Source organism: Pipistrellus kuhlii, unplaced genomic scaffold (assembly GCF_014108245.1).
Source record: "Pipistrellus kuhlii isolate mPipKuh1 unplaced genomic scaffold, mPipKuh1.p scaffold_m20_p_5, whole genome shotgun sequence".
NCBI lineage: Eukaryota > Metazoa > Chordata > Mammalia > Chiroptera > Vespertilionidae > Pipistrellus > Pipistrellus kuhlii.
The window spans coordinates 10,234,807-10,252,025 of record NW_023425551.1 but is presented as its reverse complement, the minus strand read 5'-3'; the positions used below and the strand labels follow the sequence as shown (position 1 = coordinate 10,252,025).

At 38.4% G+C, this 17,219-nt stretch overlaps 1 protein-coding gene across 3 annotated transcripts in view; it reads right to left on the bottom strand.

The window, feature by feature from the left end:
- Positions 1 to 353: 353 nt before the first annotated feature.
- PKIB (cAMP-dependent protein kinase inhibitor beta) overlaps positions 354 to 17,219 on the bottom strand; it is a 52,979-nt gene continuing 36,113 nt past the window's right edge. For 2 of the 3 annotated variants that reach the window (XM_036414988.2, XM_036414987.2), the window contains exons 2-3: positions 5,600 to 5,776; positions 354 to 1,502 (exon numbers count right to left, since the gene is read on the bottom strand). In XM_036414988.2, coding sequence (XP_036270881.1) covers positions 1,435 to 1,502; positions 5,600 to 5,768 — 237 coding nt within the window. In that variant the 5' untranslated portion in view covers positions 5,769 to 5,776 and the 3' untranslated portion in view covers positions 354 to 1,434. Of the gene's footprint in view, positions 1,503 to 5,599; positions 5,777 to 5,924; positions 6,089 to 17,219 lie in introns of those variants that run through there. The other variant, XM_045572996.1, reaches the window with a different exon arrangement.

Here is a 17,219-nt window from a genome sequence, read left to right as displayed (position 1 = left end):
CACTTTATACAATATTGTGTTATTAAACAAATCAGAAATATCATTTTAATGGCTAAAATATATTTTATTGAATATTAAATAAGTGCTACACCTAAAATAGTACTTTTAATTAATTTATAAAGAGAAATTTGTACTTGAGAATTTAAAACTATCAGGTTCTTTGAAATCTACCTTTTTGGTGTATATTAGATATAGATATAAACTTCATAAATAATAATCAGGAGGTGTTTTATATCACAAAGACTATTAATTTCCTCTTTTAAAATATATTGTCAACATTTTAAAAAATGTGTTGTCATTTTTCTCCTGGTATGCTTTAGATAAAAATGAAGGAGACTTGTGTGGGTAACAGATTTAACAGTGAAAGAGTTTATTTGATTACTGTATACAGACATGGCCTAAGTTACAATCAAATAAGGTAAAACTGCAGGCATATATGTCTGAAAATAAAAATAATTCATTGGTAATTTTTAAAAAAATCCAGAATCCTATTCTTTTTCTAAAATGTCTAATAAATCAACATTTACTAAGGCTTTGGTTTTATTTATTTTAAAACATACTTAAATATATATTAAAAAACAAGTATTTTGTTATTTATACCTACCTCATTCTTCAAATATTTAAGTGCCTAGGACAGATATAAAAATTAAAGTCTACATTCCTGAGAAAATTACTTTAGAAACAAGTCATATATACACAAAAGCCCTAAGAATAAGAAAAGACTATAAAGCAACTAATAAAGTATTTCTGCAATATTCACATTAAATAAAAACATACACACACCCAAGTTAAGGAAGATAATAAAATTCATTTAATAGGCATATTACATATAAACAATTTATCACAAATTTTGCATCTTAAGAGCCCACATGAAAAACCACAGTATACATAGACTAGAAGCAATGTATATCAGACAAAAACATCCTGGAGATGTTTACATTGTCAGGTTTATACTTTTCCTCCAAATATTTTTAGGGTTTGGGACCAAAAAAAAATTAATTAATTAGAAACAAGCATTCTATCCCAAAAAAACCAATAAGATTCTCCAAATCCCATTTATTAGTATTGTTTGGTTTAAATGTTTTATCTACTACCATAACAGCAGAATTCAAATCACATCTGGCTAAATAAGTCTAAAAGAGAATAGTGGATTTTTATTGGGTTTATAGACAATGATATGTATTTAAATGACCATACATTCTTAATTTTTTCCTTGGGTGCAATTTGGATGTAATCTGCCTTTTAATGACCTACATTGGACCTCATGGTTGCAATCCAAGTGAGTAGCATCACAACAAAATTATCTAGTACACACATGCTGCTTAGGGCTGCACTGTTACCATAGTTACTACCAGATCGAACATCTCAGGAAAGCAGAACCACTAAAGTCTTTCACCTTGCAGAAATTCAGCACTCTTGATATGGTGTGAGCCTTCATTTTCCTTCATTTGGGGGCTTTTCCGTTTGGTCTTGTGTTTTTCCTTCATCTTTCTTTTTTACATCTAAAAAAATAAATAATTTTCATTCATATGTGTAATATATTAAGATTTTTCCTTTATGTACCCTAGTCATTTTCTACTTGATTAAGACATACTTTGCCATCAGTCCAGACATAAAAATTACACAAAGAAAAGTCAGATCCCAACTTTTTTTTTTATTGATTTTGTACAGAGAGGAAGGGAGAGAGATAGAGTTAGAAACATCGATGAGAAAGTCATCGATCAGCTGCCTCTTGCACACACCCCCACTGGAATCAAACCTGGGACCCTTCAGTCCCCAAGCCAACGCTCTATCCATTGAGCCAAACCGGTCTCGGCGCCAACTTTTTTTTTTTTATTAGCAATTGGAAACTATTAATTTTAAAACACTTAATAATATTTATACTTAGCTAATTAAAAGAAAATAGGCCTTAAATCCACTTATTTATAACTCTGTTAATAAAACATTTTCTATGCCATCTACTTCTGTAAATGCGTTTCCTTTTGCGTATTCTTTAATACCTGGTGTTATATGCTGACTGTATTTTTAGTACTTTTAGTTTCTTAGTTGATGCCCTTGACTTTATTTCAAAACGATTTAACGAATCATATAAAAATAGTAGCAATATTCTTTCAGATAATAGTTTCTCTGGTGACCAGAATATAAAATGATGAAGAATACTAACTCTCTTCCAGTATATTAGCTTTCTTTTCCTTAACTGAGTAATGTCAACATGTATTTTGGGGTGTGTGTTTGTGTTTATAAACTTTGATTAGACCTTTTATATTGACAAGTAACTTCTCTACCTCATTAGTTGGGGATGGTTATTCAACAGCTACATCATGTTTTGATAATCATACAGTTGTCCCCCCTTATCTATGGTTTCACTCTCTGCGGTTTTTAGTTACCATGGTCCAAAAATATTAAATGGAAAATTCCAGATATAACACTCATAAGTTTTAAACCGCACACTGTTCTGAGTAATTGTGATGAAATCTCATGTCATCCTGCTCCGTTCCACCTGGGACATGAGTCACGCCTTTGTCCAGTGTCTCCAGGCTGTACATACAAGCTTCCCACCCGTTGGTGAGGTGGTAGCTGTCTTGGTGATCAGATGGACCATTGCAATGTTACAGTGTTTGTATTTAAGTGACCCTTATTTTACTTAAAATGGCCCCAAAGCCATTCACATGATTTTATTCCAGTATATTGTTATAATTTTTTTATTTTATTATTGTCATTGTTGTTATTCTGTTGCTGTGCCTAATTTATAAATTAAACTTTACCATAGGTATATATATACAGGAGAAAACATAGTATATGTAGGGTTTGGTAGTATATGAGGTTTCAGGCATCTACTGGGAGTCTTAGAACATATCCCCTATGGATAAAGGAGGTCTATTATATATGGCATTTTCAAACTTAAAAAGCCAAAAAAAACAAAAAAAAACACCCCAAACATTATTTATGCTTTATTTTATTTTTATTTCTTCCATCTTTTTTCATCTTATGCGCATACTTTTTTATGTGTATACTTTTTTTAAAAAAAAGGTTTTTTTATTTAGTTTCAGAGAGAGAGAGAAAGGAAGAGGCAGAGAGAGAGAAACATTCATGGAAGAGAGAAACATGAATCGGCTGCCTCCTGATTAAGCCAAAAACCAGGAATGTGCAACCATGTACGGAAGGACACCCAACCAACTGAGCCACCTTGGCCAGGGCTTATGTGTATACTTTGTAACTTTTACCAGTAGTGTCCCATTTGAGAAATGCAATGACCTTTGGGGAAAAGTGAGGTAACCATGGGACTCCAGGATCTGTCTATGGCCCCTGCCTAACAATGGCATGTTTATTTCATGGGAATCAAACCAGGAACATTAGTGACTTTACCAGGTAGTAAATAACCTGAGGCAAAGAACTAAGAGCCTTCTCTTAGTGGGGTAGAGGTGAAAGAAGCTTCTAGCTCTCTCATTCTTCACTGTCACCAGGAATACATTTCTACACACACACACACACACACACACACACACACACACACACGTCTACGTCTACCTTGACATCTAAAATGGGATGACTCAGTGATTTCACTTCTGGAAATATATCCAAAGAAACCTGAAACACTAATTTGAAAGAATATATGCACATTTATGTACATTGCAGTGCTGTTAAAAATAGTGAGGATTTGGAAGCAGCCTTAGTGCCCATTAGGAGATTATTGGGTACAAAAGTTGTGGCACATTTACACAGTGGAATACTACATGACTGTGAAAAGAAAGAAACCTTACCTTTTGTGATAGCATGATGCTCTATGTTAAGTGAAATAAGCTAGTCAGAGAAAGACAAGTACCATATGATTTCATTCATATGTGGAATCTAATGAACAAAATTAAACTAACCAACAAAATGGAAATAGAAGCAGATATATAGAGAACATACTGAAAGCTGTCAGAGAAGGGATGGTTGGGAGGCTGAATAAAAAAGGTGAAGAGATTAAGAAGAAGAAAAAAACACACACATAGACACAGACCACAATGTGGTGATAGCCAGAGGGAAAGTGGGGTGAGAGAGGCAGGAGAGGGTATAGGGCAATGGTCGGCAAATTCATTAGTCAACAGAGCCAAATATCAACAGTACAACTACTGAAATTTCTTTTTATTTTATTTTATTTTATTTTATTTTTTTAAAATATATTTTATTGATATTTTACAGAGAGGAAGGGAGAGAGATAGAAACGTCGATGAGAGAGAAACATCGACCAGCTGCCTCTTACACACCCCCTACCGGGGATGTGCCTGCAACCAAAGTACATGCCCTTGACCAGAATCGAACCCGGGACCTTTCAGTTCGAAGACCGACGCTCTACCACTGAGCCAAACCGGTTTCAGCTGAAATTTCTTTTTAGAGCCAAATTTTTTAAACTTGAACTTAATGCCACTTCTTCAACACAGCCCGCCCAGGCCATGGTATTTTGTGGAAGAGCCACACTCAAGAGGCCAAAGAGCCGCATGTGGCTCGCGAGGCCGCAGTTTGCCGACCACGGGTATAGGGGAAAACAAATGGTGGCAGATTGAAACCTGCTTGGTTTTATTAACCAATGTCACCCCAATAAATTCAATTTAAAAAAAGAAATTAAAAAATAGAATGGGGCACATGGTACCGGTATTTTGGTAATGACTTGGAACTGAAATTATCTTTAACTTCTTTGAATGCTTTTAAATGAAGTTACTTTTAAAGACCTTTATTGAAATTATTATTATATTTAGTCCCAGAAAACTAAACTCTGCAAAAGCTATATGGGCTATATGTAAGCCATGGGGAGAAAGACCCAAGATTTTCCTTCATTCGCTTGACAGCTCTCTCTCTCTCTCTCTTTTTTTTCTTAATTCAACTACTGGTTGAAGTCTGATCACCTTTTATAAAAATGCCTTCAAGATCTCATCTCTAGTTGATAATAAACTTCCTCTAAGAGAAATACCGGTAGCTAATCTTATGGAATACTGCAGTGAGCCTGGCCAGCGTGACTCATTCAGTGATTGAGTTTTGACCTACGAGGCAGAAGATCAAGGTTCTATTCCCGGTCAGGCACATGCCCTGGTTTTGGGCTGGATCCCCAGTGTGGGGTGTGCGGGAGGCAGCCAATCAATAATTCTCTGTCATCATCCATGTTTCCATCCTTCCCTCTCCTCTCCTTTCCTCTCTGAAATCAATAAAAATATATTTTTAAAAATTAGTGCAGTGAAGCAGAGGCTCCTCAAGTGATTTGTCCGTGGGTGGCAGAAGAGAAATTATGTTCTTTCTGAGTACATCACAATCAATTTTGCAAGCTCCTTGAGAGAAAGGATAATATGTGCTGTTCTTTTACCCCCAATCACCAGCACTGTGTATGACAATACACACCCAATGAATACATAAATGCTCAGTTTCCACGTACAAAACACTACGAGACAAAAAGATGAAATTGTCCACTTTCGGGAAGCCCGAAAAAACCTACTTGACCATAAACACAGAAGATGAAAGGGGGTAGTCAACAGTAGGAGAAACCAGCACTTAGCAGGGAGACGTGCAGAGGAGAGAATTGGTTCAGAGAGAAGTGCTGCTGATTGTAAGAGAAATGTACTGTTACCTTCCTTTATGGAGAGGGTCTCCAGTTTGAGGGGCAACTCGGAAGTCCCGCCTATCCCGGCTGAACCCTGGATGTCTGGGACGGCATTCCGGCGGCCTGCCCTTGCTGAAGATGCAAAATTGTCGACCCCGAGCTCCACATCAGTCATTTCCGATGGCTCTGTCCTCATATCAACATCTACAAAGAGAAGGTGCACGTGAAGAAGAGGATGCGCCTGTTCCGACGTAAACACTCGCAATGGTGGCTGAAAGGCATGGCTTGCTCAGAACCACAACCAGCCTGTTGGGGAATCTAATCGCTGCTCACACTCTGCATCTATGTCTACTGTTCTGGCCCCAGAGTTTCCATCTGCTCAGAACAGAGCAGGAAGTTCTCAGTGCGAGCCAGGTTGCTAAAAATAACCCGAGCCAGAAGAGCCACTTGGATGTTTTAGGGTGCAGCAATCTTCTTGCCTTTTGTTCTGCTTTTCTATGGAAGGATCAGCCAACGGGGGCTGGGAAGGAAATGAATACTGGCTTGTTTGGCCACTCCCAGACTCTGCCTGCCAGGATTTGCTTTGAGTGTTTGTTCAGCCTAAAACCAAATCACTATAATCTGTGAGGAGCAAACATAATACACGCTGTTCCCACTCTTTACAAATAAGGAATTCAACTTTATCTCAAAGGTTCCCCCCCACCACCCCTACCATCCACCCCCCAGTGACAGCTGTGTGTTTCTCTCTGCGCTCTTCTCAGCCCTAATTTTCAATGCCGCATGTTCTGTTGGGGAGTGTAGGACTCGTTTTATCTTTTCGAGTGGACATGGTGATTCCTAGTGCTTTCCTAAAGCATCCTTCATCTTCCCAGTAACTGTCAGTCTCTACAAAAAAGCTCTCAAGAGATCCCTCACTCTACAGGGAGAGAGGTAGCAGATATTGCTTATTCTAAAACCATTTCATATGTTTTCTTTTTTTCACCTTTCAAAAAATGTTTAATTAGCAGTTAATGTACAATAACATATTAGTTCATGGCGTACAACCACATGATTGTATATTTATATAACTTATGAAGTGATCCCTGTTAAGTCCAGTATTCATCTGATACCATATATAGTTATTACAATATTGACTGTATTTCCTATGCTGTACATTATATCCCCATGTCTATTTTTTAACTATAATTTGCACTTCTTAATCCATTTTCCTTTTTCACCACTACACCCCGTCCCCCAAACTCTTTTCCCCTCTGGCAACTGTTAAAATGTTCTCTGTATCATATGATGCTTCCTAATGAATCTTTCCTAAGAAGTCAACAATGAAGAGTATCGCAAATGCAGCAGGAGCAGGAACAATTTATTGAGAAGCTATTAAATGTTAGGCTCTCAGCTGGACATCAAGAGTACAGAGGAATGATACATTCTCTGTTTTTAGGGGACTTGCACTCTCAAAGGGAAGAAAGAAGGTAAACATGCAAGCACAGATAACGACACAGAATGTGGTGAGTATCAACCAAAGGATGGAGATAATCATCATTTGTGGCACTTGAGGGTAGGAATTTGTGAACATTGGCCTATATACACAAAGCAAATCAAACTTTTCATGAGGAGAGCCCTTTGCAATCAGTGAGCTTCAATTCAGGAAATGCTAAAAAATGAAGGGAAACAGTCACAAAATACGTGCATTTGAAATTAAAAATGCAACTCTTTTTGGCCCATAGCATGCACATTGAGTTTAGTGTTGGCCTGAGGAATCCAGAGCAACTAGGCTTCTTCTCCAGATAGTTTCGTTTTTCTAGGAATTAGGAAACATTTGAGAACAATGCTAGAATTTAAACATAATTTTGAGCTCAATTAGGACTTCTAATTGTTTAATATTCACCAACTGTCTGGCATTGAAAGACAGTACAGATTAATGTAAAGAGCACTGGACTATTATTCAAACAGAACATTCCAGGCTTACAAAGTTATATTGGTTAATCCATTTAATTTATCTGAGTCACTATTTAAAAAAAAAATGGCCTGACTGATTCAGAGAATTCTTGCGGAAAAACTAATGAGAGAAAGGGTATAGAAACTCTTTGTAACTACAAAACCATATGGTTGATGACTGGCATCATTGCTCATGTCTCACTAAGTTTTATTTACTCTACCACTCTCCTGTGTGCCCACTCTAATCCTAACAAGAAATATCTGACGCCTGGAAAACCTCCGAAGTTTTTTAAGAGGGAAATCAGCATTCATTCAACACTGTGTGAACATTTTCATGTCTATTATTCTCACTTAAATCTCCCCCAAACCCTGTGAGGTAGTGAGGAATCACCCTCACTCTGTAGATATGGAAACTGGGGCGCAGGAACTTTAATTGACTTAGTTAGAGTGGCACAGCTGCTAATCTAGCATCTAATTTCAGCTTACTCTGAAAACAAGACATGTAGGTTACTACAAAATTAGCTTTCCAAGTCTCTGAGATATGTATAGCCACACAACAGCTACTTTAGATTCTGCCCTTCACTACTTTTAAATAGGAAAGAATCCATAATAATAAAAGCACAATATGATAATTAGACCAAACATCCTTCCAGATGTCCTTCTGGACAACCTTCCAGATGAAGCAGGGGCTGCGAGGGAAGCCCGGGTCCCAGGTGCCAGAGGGAAGCCAGTGCCGGCAGCCAGGGGAAGGAAGGCCTACTCTTGCACAAATTTCATACATCAGGCCTCTAGTATATTTATAAATGTTTAGTTACCTTGTGACCACCCCCATGATGTGTGAATTTCAATTAGAGATGTCTTCTCTACCTGTGAGATCTCTAGCTTGTGAGTAGCACCTGAGGCCAGTTTGGAAACAGACCATTTGCCAGGCACTCTGTCCTCAGCCAATTTCTAATACATCAGAAGTGAAGACCATGATTGAATGTGTACTAGTATTTCTGTGAAACATCTTCCTGCATAACTAGAAATGAGTGAACTATGCTGAGCTTGAACACTTTGGTTATTACTGGCCTAGTAGTCCCAATCTTAAAACTGAAGATAAGCCCTAGACTGAAGGGTCCTAAGTTCAATTCTGGTCAAGGGCACATGCCCAGGTTTTGTGCTCGATCCCCAGTAGGGGGTGTGCAGAAGGCAACCAAGCAATGATTCTTTCTTATCATTGATGGTTTTATCTCTCCTTCTCCCTTCCACTCTGAAATCAAGAAAGATATATATTAAAAAAAAAAAAAAGGAAGATAATGTTAAAAGAGTACTGAGTTAGCACTTGTGCATTGAAAGAAAACTTCCAAAAGGTGGCTGGGAATAGGCCATCCACAAGGAAGAAGGGATTCTGGTCTCCAAGCTTATGTCAAGGTTTCTTTGCTGCTGGCTGCTATTTTGGAAGTTTTTGCTTTTGCCTTTATTATTTTTCTAAATTAGTCCGTTTTTATAACTTGACTAGAGGCCTGATGCAGGAAGATTTGTGCAAGAGTGGGTCTTCCTTCCCCTGGCTGCCAGAACCACCTTCACTCTGGCCTGAGCAGCCTTTCTGCGCCAGCCTGGAGCCTTCCCACGCTACCCAGAGGCTGAGAATAGCTGGGCACCTGTGTGGGCAAATTAACCCGCCATCTTTATTGGGTTAATTTGCATACACACTCCTGATTGGCTGGTGGGCATCACCAAGGTACGGTCATTTAGCATGTTACTCTTTTTTTTTTTTTAATTGATTTTTTACAGAGAGGAAGGGAGAGAGATAGAGAGCCAGAAATGTCGATGAGAGAGAAACATAAACCAGCTGCCTCCTGCACACCCCCTACCGGGGATGTGCCCGCAACCAACGTACATGTCCTTGACCAGAATTGAACTTGGGACCTCTCAGTCCGCAGACTGATGCTCTACCACTGAGCCAAACTGGTTTTGGCTAGCATGTTACTCTTTTATTAGGTAGATCCTAGAAAATAAGCTCATCACAAAACCAAACATTTGTCAAAGTTAACTCACTCACTACCCTTTTCAGATTAAAAAAAAAAAATAATAGAACTGGACATGAAGGGAGGCCAAGCCACAAGCTGATTTCTCCCAACTCCCACTTGGTACCATCTTCCTCTCAGAGCCACCCGGACTGAACGGCCAGGGTGCCGTGCTCCACCATAAGACGGGCACTTCGGCCAGCCCAATCCTACAGGACTACGGGGAGGAAGCTCGCTACAGTGACAGCCACTTGGCCTTCCTGACAGAACGTATCTGTGATTTAGAGATCACTGGCAGGGGCAGTGGAGCCCACAGGGTGGGTGATTCTAAACTGAGCTCTTTCCATTACAAGGAGGCTTATCGCAGCATCAAAAATAATCTGAAAGTCCATGAAAGAAAAATAAGTCTGAAAAAGCTGTACAGATTCTATTACCTGCCATTGTAAGGAATGTGTTAAATCCAATTAGATCTACCCACGGAGATGTGTCATTGACACCTTGTAAAACAAAGCAAATTTTAAAAGTAATATTTACAGTGTGTGTGGGGGGACCTGGAGTTGGGGGGGGGGGGGTCCTTGAATATAATTTCAACTTTGTAAAAAGAATAAAAAACCTAGTTGGAATGTGAGAGCAAGACAAATATCAACAATTTTTCAGTACCTCCTTACATATTTTAGCTTATAATAATGAGCATATATTACCTTTTGTATTTCAAAGAATTACAGCATTCACCTGACAAAATTATGAATACACAGATATTCTAGAACAGAAAGGTTCTATAAATAACATTTTGGTAACTTAACAAAAAATAGCGTATCTCTAACTAAAAGCTTCTCTGTCCTCCAAATCTTACTTGTCTGTTATTATCCTGTGCAACATTAATTGCCTATGCTTGACATTATTTTTAAAGGGATGATATATATGTACCGTAGATGAAAATTGCTCTATTCAGTGCTTTGTGACATTGAAAAAATAATATAGCGTATAGAAAGATGAGGAATCACTGATAAGAAAAACAAAATAGAGATAACTTTCAGGTTCTTGTAATTTTCTGGGCTTAAAAAGCTATGTTTGTTTGCTAACCAGGGCAGCTGACTCACTAACAACTCCTCCTTTTTCTTCTACAGAATTAGCAGAGACATTTGGTCGAGTTCTGCTTTGTCAACTGTGGCTGAATACAGGAGCTGAAACCACTAGGACATTCGGAGATTTTGCAGAAGTCCTCGGACGCCCACATCAAGGTAATGCGATTTACATCACCTGGGACAAGCTTCCATCTTGTAAATTTGAAATACACAAATTTTAGAATGGCTTAACCAAACACCGTTACACAGGCATGTTTACACACACATTCAGGCATCTTCTCAGTATCCGAAAATGTTGACAATGCTATGGCTGCACCACTGAAGCAGACAAAGATGGTTAAGCTAAATGGAGCACTAGAGGAATATAGGTATTTTTAAAATCACTAGTCAGCTCTCAGTGGGCTCGAAAGAGCCTGCTAAGAAAAGTATATGTTATTAAGTGATAAGCACACTTATAAACAAACAGAAGGGTTTGTAAGCTCTTTTCTTCCCCACGGAGACAGCCCATCCTTTCGACTCACACCCATTCTTTTCTGAGGCTTTCTTACTTGAAGCCAAGCCTGCAAGGAGGTGGATACCTCTTTTGCTAGTCTCTGGATCCATAACACATATTCCATCTCCTGCAGTGAAATAAATACTAATTCTGCATGTAGAACTGGAAATAAACTTCGGACCTGCTAAAATAGTTCTCTGGGGGTATGAGTCAGGCTATCTGGAAAAAAAACACGACCAAAACACTAAAGTAACAAATAAAGAAAAACAACAGGCATCTTGGAAAGTCAGTGTTCCTGGGGGCCAAAAGACAGAGAGAAAGAATAGACATGCACTGGTCTCAGCTGATAACTGCTTCTCCAGCTTTTGACATCTTAATATTATATGCTATTTTTTGTTTTTTTGTTTTTTTTGTTCTCTGCCTACAGATCATTCTCCTGAATGATCTTCTCTTTGGAACATACAAATCTCTTAAACACACACACACACACACACACACACACACACACACACACCCATAAACAAACAAAACACACACACACAAAAACAAAACTGTAACAACGGCCTCTTAATACCCACAGAAACAGGTTATTACTTACTCATCTAGTCACCATCTATGGAGCTCCTGCGAAATTAAGCTACAAAGAGGAACTCACAGTCTGGTGAGATCAAACACATTGTGACCTTCCTTGAACTCAACACCTATTCTTTGCAAATCAAGTAAAAGTATCCACTCTAAGATGGGAATCCTTTAACACAACTCTTATCCACTAAAGTAGTGAGGCCATTTTAGGCTAGATGGAACTTATATAGAATGTGTTTACATCTATAGAAATTATTATTATTTTTTAATATGGATACCTTCCTCTTTTTAAAAATCCCTTCATATATGGCATTGCTGTGCTTCAAGCATAAGCCAAAGGAAATCCTACCTTTTTTCCTGGTGACCCACCTATTCATTTTTTCATGCCTAGGTTCTTGCTTGGTAACCTAAACGGATCCCTCAACATATAATTGGTAGATACAAGGAGGTTATTTTTACCACAGAAAGTTTTTGGCAGGTTAAATTTATAAAATTCAAAATGCAAAGCCAAATGGTTTTCCCATAATCTTCCATGTAAAGTGGTGAACAAATCTGAATATCTTCCCAGCACAAGCACACTTGTAATACTAAGATAAGGCACTCAGAATAATAATATGGACTGGTGTGAATAAAGATGAGGAAAAGATTAATTTCATTATGCTATGTAACCCCCTTAAGGGGGTTACAAAGCAGAACTCGACCAAATGTCTCTGCTAATTCTGTAGAAGAAAAAGGAGGAGTATGAGGGCCACACTTAGATGGTCATTCCACTTTAATTTCCTGCTAGAAAAACTGTTTCAGTCCACACCCTCCATAAAGAATGGTTGGTTGTTAGGCTGTCACAGGGCTTCCTTGACCTTTTGCAACTCTCTTAAAGGGCCATGAAACGTTTCCCATTATTGCAGGATTTTTAATTTGAAAGGACCCAATATGCAACCTTCCAGACCCTAATACTTAGGGGATACATTAACGCAGCACGGCCAGTTTGTGTCAAAATTTCTTCTAAGTTCCCATGGTACTCTTCTGCCATGAGCATGGCTCGTTCTGCTCAATCTCCAAAACAGCTTTCCCTATTTATTAGTGCATTACATGTGTGTGAGTGTGTGTGTGTGTGAGTGTGAGTGTGTGTGTGTGTGTGTGTGTGTGTGTGTGTGTGTAGTGGGTGGTCTCCAGGATACAGAGTAATATTTTCAGTTTTCCTTTAAATGAGCATAATTCTAAATGGCTATAAGCCATAGAAAGCATCCTTCCTACTTACATTTTGCATAGTTTTGCCTTTCACCCTCCACCTTTTCATTTCTATCTTTCTGACTCATCTGAATTGAGAGGAGTTGGCATGGATTAGAAGGAGCCATGCTCATTTCCTTCCCACCTACCTCAAGCCCCTCTTGCTTGAGAATGTCCCTCCAGTCTCATTTACTTCTCACAGTATCCTTTCCCATAACTGACGCCATTATCCGGTGTTTTTATTTTGTTAAGCTCCTGCAGCTTAAGAAAGCAAGTATTCGGATTCAACTCAAAAAGTACTTAGCACCAACTCTGTGCACAACATGGTGCTCGTTACTATGGAGGTTAGCCACAAGGAGGAAGGACTTCCCTCCCTCAACTGCCCAGCCAGCTCCTCACCCCACAGAGGAGAGAGTGGTTAATTCCACGGGGAAATGGAGCAGAGCTGCCCAGGGAACATGGCATTAGAGTGGGTCCCAGAGAAAGAGTAAGCAAATTCCAAGGAGAATTGCTCTCAAACCACCCATTTCTCTCATCTCTGCCCCTTTCCAACCGCTTAGGACACAGTGCTCCTAGAGCTCAAAGAAACTCAAATATTCTCTAAGCGCACAAAAGCCCCAGAACTGAGTTTGCACTAGTGAGAAAATGCTACCATTTTGAGGCTCATGTGGTTTGCTTGCCCCCTTCCCGTCTCACAGTGAACACAGCCTGTCTATGCAGGGGGCAGTTAGACGCAAGACCTGAGAGGTCGGTTCCTTTTTTTGTGAGACTGTGGTTTGAAAATGACATCAGTAGGAAGGAGGGAAGGGGAAGAAGGGGAAGTTAACTCTGACCAACGTGGTCACGCAGGAAATGTCTCTGTCTGGTACATGGACTTTATATTCATAAATAACATAAAGGAAGGATAATACTATATTTAAAATGTAACATATTTTACAGTAAGCTGTTTTTTAATTAAAAACTGTATGTCCCAACACCATACATCGTCATCTCCATGGATGTTGTCATGCATGGTGTCAGGTGGGTACTAGACTTACTGGGATGACCACGTTGTTATATAAATGTCTAATCACTGTTGTACACCTGAAAGTAATAAAATGCTGTATTTTATTGTCAACTGTACTGGAAAAATAATAATTAAAAAAATAAAACCTGTATGTTTCATTTGATCACCATGTCTTTGAGCTAAGTATAACTTCCGGTTCTTTTCAACCCCTCCATAAGTAATTTAGACTTCTGTATATTCGGAAGAAAAGTTTTCAAAGTGAAGAGTTCAAAGCAGAGAGTTGAGCTCTGAGATTACTGAACTACATGAACACAGCCTAAGACCATCGGAAAACACAGATATTTACATTTCGATTCACAACAGTAGCAAAATTACAGTTATGAAGTAGCAACGAAAATAATTTTATGGTTGGGGGTCACCACAACATGAGGAACTGTATTAAAGGGTCACAGGCATTAGAAAGGTTGAGACTCAAATGATATCACCAGATGTCCTGTTTCTCAGGCCTTTAGACTTGGAATAGACTTGATTCTCCTGAGTCTCCAGCTTGCTGATTGCAGATCTTGGGATTTCTTAGTCTCCATCATAGCTTGAGCCAATTCCTTATAGTAGACAAATATATATATCCTATTGGTTCTGTTTCTCTGGAGCACCCTAATACACTAAGATATAATTGTCATTTTTTGTGGTTTATAGAGAGTTTTTTATGGTATATTTTGAGGATTTAATATATTTGGTGTTTCTTAATGTCATTACCTGCATACCTTTTTTTCTTCTTCTTAGTATTTGGTAGGATCCCTGCATTTGAGACTTTAATCAATTCTGGAAAACTCTCAGGTATTTTTTTTGGATATTACTTTCTATCCTTTCTGCTATTATTTCATTGGAAATTCCAATTAGACAGATGAGATAAATACTCTCATTCTATTGACCATGTCTTTACTCCTTTCTTTCATATTTCCCATCTCTTTATCCCTCTGTACTGCATTGTATATTATGTCTTCAGATCTATCTCCCTATTCACGAGTTCTCTCTTCATCTGTATTTAATCGCCATAAGGTATACATCAAGTTTTTATTTCTAATTATATTTTTTCATTTCTAGACAATTTGGCTATTTTTCAAGTCTACCTCACTGTATTATAGTATCTAATTCTTCAGTCATACATAATTAAAATACCCTCACTTATTCTTTCCAAATATATCGAGCCTATGTTTTTAAATTTCACATAATTCCAACATGTAAATTCTTTATAGTCTGATTCTCTTGTTTATTGTTTCTGTAAAATCTCTCTCATGGTAGCTTATTTCCTTGCATTTTTTAAAATATATTTTGGGTTGTGAGATTTTTTTTTTTAAATAAATTTTTCCTTGAAGTTACTTGAGATCTGAGATAAAGTGTTTTCCTCTACATGAGCTCTGAATTTGCATCTTCTGAATGTCTGGGCCCACTGCCAAATTGGTTAGCTTTAAATTCTTAACATGAAATTATTCAGACTACATAGACTGTAGTTTCAAACATTTGAGGTTCTACCTCTGGTAATAAATGATGAATAGAGTTTTTTTTCCAAGCAAGGCAAGGCCAAAATAGAAAACAAAACAAAACAAAAAACAAAACAAAAAAAAAACCTTGCTGTTTTTCTTTGAAGGTTAGGGTTTTGCCATATTATCCTTTGCTTAATATGTCTTATGCTGATTCCCTATCTTGAGTGGGTCCTAAGTTTCTTCCCTTGTCCTAAGAACATGACTCTTTAAGACAGCAGTTCTGAGACATTAGGGAACTCAGGGAAGCCTCTGAGTTATAGCACTCACCTGGCTCTAGATTTTGGACTTATTGTTCTCCTGGGTTTATGCAGTATTCTCTTAGTTATTTGCCAATACAGATATTCATATAAAAAGAGTTTTGAAAATATGTTATCCTGCCTTAGCAGGTTTGGCTCAGTGGATAGAACATTGGCCTGAGGACTGAAGGGTCCCAGGTTTGATTCTGGCCAAAGGCATGTACCCTGGTTGCAGGCACATCCCCAGTAGAGGGTGTGCAAGAGGCAGCTGATCAATGTTTCTCTCTCGTCGATTTTTCTAACTCTCTATCCCTCTCCCTTCCTCTCTGTAAAAAAGCAATAAAAAATATTTTTTTTAAAATACATTATCCTGCATTTTAGTGTGTTGTGTACTAGAACTTTTTAAAGGACATTAAGTTTTCCATAGTGCCAGAAAAATAAGTTCTACCAAGGTTCAATACTTTTGGATCCAAGACTCAAGATATCCATTTCCTTGAGTCACAGAAAACAATGTATAATAATGTAACTGCTTTATTCTTTAACAGAAATGACTTCAACTCACATAGCCCCATTTTTCCTTCCACATTTAACCCATAAGAGTCATTCCTTCATGTAGAGTAAGGCACAATTAGGGTGCAATATTACATGTTGCTCACTCCATAAGGCTGCCTCCCTACCCACTAGCAAAAAGCAGTCTGTGATTCAAAGCAAAATCATTCACTTCCACATTTAACCCATAAGAGTCATTCCTTCATGTAGAGTAAGGCACAATTAGAGTGCAATATTACATGCTGCCCTGACATATAGTAAAATTGGGAGTGCTTCAAACATTCCCTCTCCAGCCTGGCCGATGTGGCTCAGGGGTTGAGCATTGACCTATAAACCAGGATGTCAAGGTTCAATTAATTCCCTTGACATCCTGCCGGGGTTGTGGGCTTGAACCCCAGTAGGTGTGCAGGAGACAGCTGATAAATGATTCTCTTATTATTGATGTTTCTATCTTTCTCTCTCTCCCTCCCTTTCTGAAATCAATAAAAATACATTTTTAAAAAGCACATATAATAATAATAATAATAATAATAATAACAATAATAAAAAGTTCCCTCTTTGCTCTGCTCCCATGAATAACTTACCCTAGCTAAAGAACCCCTTTTGTATCCAAGGCATCAGGCACAGTCCCTGCTTATTTCTGAGCAGTGTCTTTCATTTCCATGCCAGCCTGTGGGATTATTCAAATGAGCCTATCATCACATCTTCTTGTGGGAACCAGGAGGCACCACACCCTCTTGTTACTATGCAATTTGCCTTCCCCAGCCCTCGGTTATTTACAATCCCCATGTGGCCCTGCACGATAGATGTTGTCTTTCCTGGGCTGTGAATATTTGTGGCTAATCAACTGCTGTCATCTCATCTGTCCCGTGTCAAGTGTTGTGTGTGTAGCCAACTCCGTATCCCCAGGGCAGGAATCTCTCCCTCACCAACAGGGTGAATAGAGGCCAATAGAAATTGCTGGTGTCACAAACCACATGACAC